The 9513-nt window shown below is 30.4% G+C and overlaps 1 protein-coding gene across 1 annotated transcript in view; it reads right to left on the minus strand.

Moving 5' to 3' along the window:
* The window catches only part of LOC106471327 (U5 small nuclear ribonucleoprotein 200 kDa helicase-like), a gene marked incomplete at its 3' end in the record, with an annotated part of 12833 nt that extends 3777 nt beyond the window's left edge, over positions 1–9056 (minus strand). Inside the window, exons 1-5 of the mRNA XM_022399942.1 lie at positions 8917–9056; positions 5814–5977; positions 5345–5519; positions 3841–4033; positions 1602–1660 (exon numbers count right to left, since the gene is read on the minus strand). Coding sequence (XP_022255650.1) covers positions 1602–1660; positions 3841–4033; positions 5345–5519; positions 5814–5977; positions 8917–8961 — 636 coding nt within the window. The remainder of the gene's footprint in view (positions 1–1601; positions 1661–3840; positions 4034–5344; positions 5520–5813; positions 5978–8916) is intronic.
* Positions 9057–9513: the final 457 nt, after the last annotated feature.

A 9513-nucleotide genomic window follows, 5' to 3' on the forward strand; every position in this document is an offset into this window, starting at 1 on the left:
CACACACACACACACACATATATATATATATATAGTAAGTTACATGTAATATCCATTTATGCACATATCAACTGCCACACATTGCTACGTGTTGTCAGTGTTTTGAGCTCTGACATCTGAAACCAATACGTTTGGGACAGGAAAATCTAAAAGTACTGGTTAAGTAAAAATAAAGATCAAAAGCCAAGAAATCCAACATGTATACATCAAGTTAAAAACATAGTAGAAACAGATGTATACTGTTATGAGTTGAAAGATAAACAATGTTGTTACATGCTAGAAAGAAAAAATAGGTAATTTAGATTTTTTCAATTTTTTTTTGGTGGTTACGAGGTCATTCAAATTGATCAACCTTGAATTGAGTTAGGGTAGAGAAAATAACAAATAAAATATGAAGTTTTACTGAAATAAAAGTTTTGAAATGTATTTAGGAGGTTTTAGAGATTATGCAAATGAAATCTGAGACTTTTCAGATGAAGAAAAGTACTTTTAATCTTAACATGACAATCACTTTGCACTTGGAGTAGTCAACACTTTGACTCCACATATTCATGGTGAAACTTTTAGTGAAAATACTTCATTATATATTCTGATTTTTTGTCTACAAAAGACTTGTAATGTTTGGATCATAAACCTTAGAACGAAGGCAAATGTACAGAATTTAAAAATTGCATAGACATCATTTTGAAGATTGAGTTAAAGAATTCTTTTAAAATCACATCTCGTACATAAATATTATACAGGTCATGAATAAAAGAAAAAGGAAAACAAGGAAATACAGATTGTAACATTCTCACAATGGGCTCGACCAAATCAGCTGAGTTCATTACCCCAAATTGGCCTTTATAGTTTCGATATTATAACTTGTAATATGTTTTATGTATTTTCACAAGCTTTCAGTGACAAACTGGACTTGTTCAAAATATCATCTTCCAGAAATAAACACAGAAACATTTCTGACAATTTGTAACCAATTCATTAACTTATGTGCCCCTGTACTATATGGTTAAATATGTTTTTCTTTTGCTTCTTCAACATTTATGGCTTTCATTTTTCTGAGATGATAAGGAGAGAAACCTGTTATACAAGTGAAAGCATGGCTGGTTCTTTTGTTTTTTTCTCCAAATTTCTTAACGCTAAACAAAAGTACACAGCTGCTGAACCAAAACAATGAATATCACAGAGGCTCCAGAATTTATCCCAAAATTTCTGTGTTATCCTGCTGAAGATATGGAGAAGTCATAAGACTTGTTTTTGTCATGGGATGTTCAAAACATATAACTACTAGAAAACTTCGAAAATCCCCAAGGATGCACTCTCGACAACAATGCGGGGAAAGAAACATGTAGTATATAACACACACAAAAACAGATGTAGGCCTTACAACATAATGCACTGAAAGAATTAACTATTTCAGCTAAATTCATATATTAAACAGCAAATATTAAAAACTACTCTCAATACAGTACCATTAACAACACATAAACTGCTTAGTATTTAGTAAAAGAACCAAATTTAGTAAATCAACAGAATCATGTTCTACTACCAGACATCATTCAAAATTTCATGTTCATGACCTTATATTCTAAAATTCACCTTACCTCATCATCAGACTCCTCAAACTGCACATTGACACCGTATGTTTCATCAATATTTTCTTCTGGTTTGAATAAAAAGAAAAGTCAAAATATTAACTTGTACATCTTCATTGTATAAAATTATGTTCTTTGTCTTATATATTTATCAGTATAAACATATCCTGCTTAATTATTAACACAAACACCATATCTTGTGCATTTATAAAGTGTAAGGACACTATGTTCTATGTAATTATTAGTATGAAAGCTATATTATGTGTAATTATTAGCATGAACACCATTTTCTTCTTCATTATTGCTACATACACCATGTTATCTAACCTATATAAAAGCCATTGTGTGTCACCTCACGTTTAATTTCTCAAAATAAGAAGAGTCATAAAAGCCAAAATGCACTTATCCAGATAGAATAGTTTGATTACTGTCTAACCATTACAATTTTACTTATAGGGGTGCAAAGGGACGTGAGGGGAGGGATGCCTTGAAACCTTGGAAGTGTTGGTATAATAAGCCTAAAGTAAAGATGTAGTGTGGGATCACCTAGCCAAGTGCATAAAATTTATCATGAAAGTTAAAATATCAATTCAATTTTATACTTAAATCATTTCTGAATTAAGCTATTTTTTGTTATATCACCAACGTTTTTAATAAAAAACAAACCTCTTTAATCAATGGAGACTCTAAGTTAAGAAATCAACAAATATTTTTCCACTTTTGTTGTCTAAAAGTTTCAGTACACAGACTAACAACAATATTAGATTATACTTTTGTTGCTAAAAAGCCATCATTGGAAAGTAGTGTTACAAAAACACACTGGCTTTTCTGTATATTAGAAGTTGTTAATCTATTTGATTTTTACCAATAATTATTCTATGAATGCGCCACGAGTTCATTTCATGAATGATCATAATTTTGATTGGCTCACAAAGAAATTTATCAACATCTGACTGCCCGGACTGCACTTTCTGTCTCTTTGTTGGTCAAGCTTGATTTTGCAAAATTTATTTATTTCAGTTAGCTATGAACTATGAGGTTAGGGTATACTATCGGGTGGAGTTGGTAATACTTGCCCCATCATTTTTTATGTTTATGAACACCATGTTCTGTACAATTAGTATAAACACCATCTTGGATATTTAGCAGTATGTGTTCTGTGTAATTATTAGTATAAACAACACGTCTTGTATACTTATCAGAGTATGAATACCACGTTCTGTAAAATGATTAATACGAACAACAAGTTCAATGTAATTACAAAAACAAACAAGTTCTGTGTTAGTAAGAATAAGTGATGGGCTATTTAACTAATTAACTAAGAGAAGCAATTCTATCCAATAGTATGATGTAAACTAAATGATAAATCAAAATTATGATTAAATCAACTGTCATAAAAAACAATCAAATAATTTAAATGAGAGTTTTCAATTACTAATTCCTTCAATTATTCCAACTATCCAAATAATTGAAATATTGCCATTATGGTTAATCTATGCTCTGTTTATTACAGGTATCAAAACAAGATTTTGGTGTTATAAGCATTTTTTTTTCATTTTAAATTTGTTCAGCTTTGGGCCCAGCATGGTCTGGTGGTGGTTTTGGAGGATGGACGAGGCTCATTTGTTTGATTCCCATTGCCACCCTGGCTTTGTTATGGCAAACCAACTAAAGTTTCTCGTCACTACTACTTCTGAAGGGTGACTAGAGGGAAGGCAAATGTTTGGCAGCACCAAAAGCCAACTCTTAAGCTACTTTCTTCTTGTTCATGTTTTCTCTTCAACAGGGGAACACATACCATGTTTCATGAACACTGTACTAATAGATTATTTGCATGTAATCAATTAATTGTCTCATCAATTAGTCAATACCACAATCACTCAGCTTAATCAAAACATCATGACCTATTTTCTGTCTTGTTACTGGATATTGATTTACTGAAAGTTTACTTTCAAGCAAATATTTATATTAAGAATAACCAACTATAAAGGTTCTTGAATCAAACATTACAGAGTCCAATAAATGGTCTACACAAAATTAAACTACAACAGAATATGAAAACAACATTTAAAAACTTGCATTTTGATTTTCACACAGCATTCCCTTAAAATTAAGGACAAAGCATCATGCTTTTCTTTCCAATTACTCAACACATACAGCAAGTTAAATATAAAAAAAGCCAAAATCAAGCATTTTATCAAAATCTTTAGCATTATAATCTGTGAATATCACACATTCAATGTCTTACCAATGGCCTGCGTTTTTTCATCTCTACCATAGTCTGTGATCTTCTTACAAAGATTTACTAATACAGCATACCGTTCTTCAGCTAAGGAACCAAGAAGGCTTTCTGTCTCTCTTCTCCGTTCCTTATCTTTCATCTTCTCATTTTTCAACACTGCTAGCACTTCATCTGCAGCACCACACAGGATGTCTCTAGGCTGCACAAATTCAGTTTTCAATCAGATGATGTAGTTTCTAAGTTCCACACACACACTTTAAAATTCCACTTACTTTTAATGATTTTCTGACTCCAAAATTAACAACATTTGAAAAAGACAAATATTGCAGACGTTAGAACTAACCTAGTTCCTATGAATTCCTGTAAATATTCTTAGAGTATTATTCCATTAATTAAGTTTTCTGTAACAAACTAAAAAATGACTATCAGCAAAAAATTAAACGTGGGGCAGTAGCATTATTAATGAAAGTGTAATGAGTCATTCTTCAAAACTTTATCAAATAATAACAAATCCTAGGTCTAAGTAATTTGATATATTAAAAACAAACTTTGTCTATTAACTTACTATCAAATCTTAACATTTTTTTATGTAGTCTAGTTTACTGTTATGAAGAACTGAATCATAATAATGTAACATTATGGCCAAGACAGAACCATTTGGTCCTACAAGGTTCTCTCTGTATACCCACCCTAGATATAAATTTTATATCCACTCAGCTTTCACTAGAAGCTCCATATGATAATCACTGAGTTTGAAAAATCAAACTGTATTAGCTAGAGCCTAGCCTGTCTTTTCCAAATCTTAAACTTGAGCTCATTCATCCTAATATCTTCAGAATACAGAGCAAAGAAATCAGAGGCTTTTAACTTTTTCCAGATAATCTTGTAAACATCAATAATTTCATCTCCTAACCTTCTCTTTACAAGAGAAAATAAGATAAAAGATCTTACCTATCCCTATAAAACCACTCTTTCTTCCTCAGAATAATCCTAATAGCCCTTCTCTGAAACCTCTTTAATAAGACAATGTATAATGAGCCCAAAACAGGCTTAATAAACTGCCGCATCTGGTCATTGCTTTAGATTTGTTTTATCATATACAAAATTATAGAAATTTTGAATATATTTCTGTCTGATTTAACTCATTGAAAAACAGATATAGTAAGTAATTAACTTAAAACCAGCATATGAACAAGTAATAACTGAAAAAGTACTACTGTTATACTTCAGATTGTATGAACAAGGCCCTTGCATAAATAACTGGAGAACATTCACCAAAATATCCAAGTTTTACAATTAAAACAAAAATGCTGAATTTTTTTTTACACATATTAATTTTGGTGGTGAGTTCCCGTAGTAAAGTTATCATTTCATAATTTTTGTTACAGAAACTAACATAAATAAAAATAGATATTTTGGTAAACCAGTTTAAATTTTTTATAGCAAGATTCAAGGTAACACTCAAAAAATCTAATTTCATAAGTGAAATCATGTGATTAATGAAATGTACCTGATCTCCAAGGGCTTCTTGAATGAAGCTCAGCAAAATTTCATAAGTTTGTTTTGTTTCAGAGGTTTTAGGACGGTACAGAATGCCAACCACATCTTCTATTCCTTCTGTCAATAGGCTCTGTCCTTTCAATTTGGTAAAATCATACCTAGCAATGTCCTCTTTTTTTTGTTTCCTAGTTTATGAGAGACAAAATTATCTACATAAAAATTAAAATTAATACATTTTACTTCGACATAAACATCCTGTTAATTTGAAAATCTTTTAAAGTGTGCTTATAAACTTAAGAATAAATGCCACATCACTTTTACAAAATGCTCACATTCACATATTCTGGTTTTTAAGTCATAACTTTTAATAAAATTAAATAAGATATTTCATCACAGTGGTTGTACGCAATATGTATTAATGGTAATGTTTTGGTTCATATATATAGATATGCACATATATAAAAAAAATGCATTATTACTTTATTTTCTTTTCTTCATTTTTTGCTGGTTTGGTTCTTTGATAACGATCACCCATTCTGGTTCCTTCCAACTTTCCCATAAGAGAAACAACTTCTCCAGTGGCTTCATCTCTAGGCCGTCTTTCAATGAGTCGAGTGTCAGCTTGTAATACAAGGTTGGAGTTCTAGACCCAGATAGGAAAACAAATGCAAAGTTTGCAGGTTTACTCGGGCAAACATTACAGATCTTACAAACAATTAAAGTTCATAGGAAAAATACATACATTCATATTAATTTTGTTAAAAAAACTTTGAAACTACTAAATTTTCACATGAGTGAAAAGTCACTTTTACTATTTATCACCAATTATAAAAGCATTTTTCAGCATTTTCTAAGTGTGGCTATAATCTAAGAGAGCAAAACACTTTATACTTTGACAACTTTGGAGTGGTTTAAATCAGAAAAAAAATTCTGAACATCTACATATGCTAAATATAGCTAAGTTGACATATAATTAATTTTTTTTTGACTACTTTAAAAATGTTATTTCATTTGTAACTAAGTTCAATAAAAAATAATAATGACCTAAACAACTTCAATTGAAGAATGTTTGGTCTTATTCAAGTTTATTCACTAGATTATATGATACTAGTTTGTCTTCATTTTTTTAAGTCTGTTAACATTATAGTTTATGAAAAACTTTCTTCCATATAAAACAAACTCTAAACTTACTGCTCTTATAAAAAATTAAACACAAAAATTAAGACACTTTCAAGTTTTTGAGGTATACTACTGATTATCTGGTTTTCATTATAATTAAGGCTTGAATTCCATTTTTAAGTCTCAGTGTGAACAATGTTTGTAATTACACAATACTTTAAACACTTCTGAAGGCACCACACCTTACTAAAAAAATCAACATTTCATTGGGTCACAGACTCACCATTATCAGGAAAGAAAACAGGATTGAGAAAACACATTGTGATGTTTATATCTTACTGTTTTCCTTTCCGATGATCGTAGATCTTTGACCCACCAAAACATATAGGTGCTATAAGTTAGGCCTAGTACCTTCAACAGTTTTTAAAGTATTGTATAATTTTAAACATCGTTCAAACTGAGTTTTTAATACATATTTTAACCAGATAATTGATTTGAAAACAAATGTATGTGTAGAATACAAAGTGTCAGTACAATTAAAACTGAAACACTGTTTATCTAAACAAAATTAATTTTCCTCCCATTATTATACAGATAGTATAGTTTGTAGCCACTACCTGTGGTAAGCACGAGGGAGGTTACACATTTAGCTTGTTCCCATATTAAACAAGAGAATTTTGAAAAAGCTTCTTACTAAACCTAACATCAGACTACACAATATTATCTTGGTACAAAATAACAGGTACTTATTTCTTATAATGCAAAGATTTTGGTTGAACTTACCATTCAATATTTCAGTTGATTATACAAGAATGGTACAGGCTTATATGAATATTACTATCAGCAAATATCTGTTATATTCTTACACAGTGAATGTTTAACTTATCTTTATAGTATTAAACTATAAATTTATTTTTCATTAATATTACAAGTTTCAAAATGTATCCAATTCAAATATCTTACACGGCACACATTCATTATTATTATACAATCCGTCAACACAGTAAAAGGGTTATTTAACACTGTTAAACTGATTCAGTAACATAGCAAAACTGTTAATTTCAAACAAATCTTTAGGCAGTGAGGTACTGGCAAATACCAAATGATAATAAATACAGGTTTTGTGAAGTTTAATAAGTAATGATTCTGTCCAACAAAATATATTACTGAACTAGAAATATAATAGCGTATTAAAAAACATACACATTATCTACTCTTTGATCACTGAAAACAGAATATCTTTACACAGCCTAACAATTAAGTTATAAAGTCTTAATTTTAAATTTGGGATATAACCTTATTTGTGATTTATTGAAGCATTTGAAACTTACCAATGGATATTTTTTTCTGACTGTGAGAATGCAGGGTAGACCTTTCCGGTCTTGAAATCAAGGCTAACAAACTACTGTATATTGTTGCACATTTGTTAGTAAAACTCAGAAAGTGCTAGTGAAAAGACTGCTAGTATAGATTTCAAAAGAGAAAATCTGTCGAGTATCAATACTTCCACGATACATGCATTAGTCGTTTATGCTGCAAGATTCTGAGTACAAAAGGTTATTATAATTGTATTTAACAATATTATCTCACATGCTAATGCTTTGCCAGATTTGCAATCCCCATTTGAATTGCAAGGCATACTTAGGTTAAAGTAAAAGGAAATGGTAAGACCACAGCTTCAACTCATTTGGTTGGTTGCCAAGACAATTAGAAAATGGGCCACCTGACTAGACTTGCACCATCTAGCTTCTGTAGCGTGGTTAGAAATACTGTGCCCAAGCAGTTGCTCATTGGAGGTAATAATAAAATAGAAATCATGTAAATTGCAGATATTATTTTTCAACATTCCTCATAACTTATCCATGATTAACATAAACATTAAGCCTATTGGCTTCCACTTCCAGTGTTTAAATCATAAATTTTAATAACGAGATACTTTAGAGTTTAGTATAGAGTAGCTGTCAGCAGCGAGATATTGAAGTATTTGACAATCCATGCACTCATAGCCTAGGTACACAAGTTTTTCAAAAATTGAGCATCTTTTTATCAGTTTTTGAAGTAGTTAAATTTAGAAGTTTCTTTGATTTTGAAACTGAAGTTTGAGTCTGAAAACTGCGATGAAGAAATGAATAAATCAGTCCCAAAATCAAGATAGGTTGAACTAGCGATTATTACATTTATTAGAATGATTTTTACATCGACATGTTATTGATAGATGCAATTTACAGGCTTACTATAGTTAGTTTATACCTTAAGCCTAACCCGCTAGTTAAGCCTACACTACAGTAAAATGAGCTCGTTCTTAACTTAGTAAAATCAAACGTAAAGTCATAGTATTATTGCAGTTACCTAGAAAATCTTGAATTCTTCGTCGAAGGAAAAAATCATAAATTACCGTTCACGCTGCATAAGTAAGTAAATCAGTTAAAAATAAATGATACATAAGTATTTGACTTAACTTACCGCTTTATATTCATACTGAAGTGAACGCGCAGCAGCATCCGCCATTTTGTTGGTATCTGCATGAGTTTACAAACCTAAATCATCACAAATTCTATCGGTAGTGCTCTGCTTGCGTATGAATGTCGTTTATTAAACTGGATAATAAAACATAAAATTTCATTAAAACAAATAGCATAAAGTAAGCATTACTATTGATATTTGATGGAACTAAATAATACGAATTAACAAGTAATTTATGTATAAAACATTCAAAGGTTCTTTTGACACATAAAGCATTTTTAATTAATAAATTCAATTTAAACATATTTAATCATGTTTAGCAATTTTTATTTTTAAATAGTTATTGCCCAACCGATACAAGTCTGCAATACCTTTGTTTTAAAATTTTTACTTGGCTCGTGGATAAATCAGAACCAAATTGAGAAAATGAAAGAATGAAAGACACTTGAAATTTACTAAGTTGGAAATATATTCACTCAACTTAAAATTAGAAAATGTTTGCACTTTGGAATACACACTTTTGGTAAGCATCAAAATAATTAAACAGACAGTCTGTTTGGCCTATCACGCTCCTCACTTTTAGCACTGAATGTGAGG

The sequence above is a fragment of the Limulus polyphemus genome, unplaced genomic scaffold (assembly GCF_000517525.1).
Source record: "Limulus polyphemus unplaced genomic scaffold, Limulus_polyphemus-2.1.2 Scaffold4547, whole genome shotgun sequence".
NCBI lineage: Eukaryota > Metazoa > Arthropoda > Merostomata > Xiphosura > Limulidae > Limulus > Limulus polyphemus.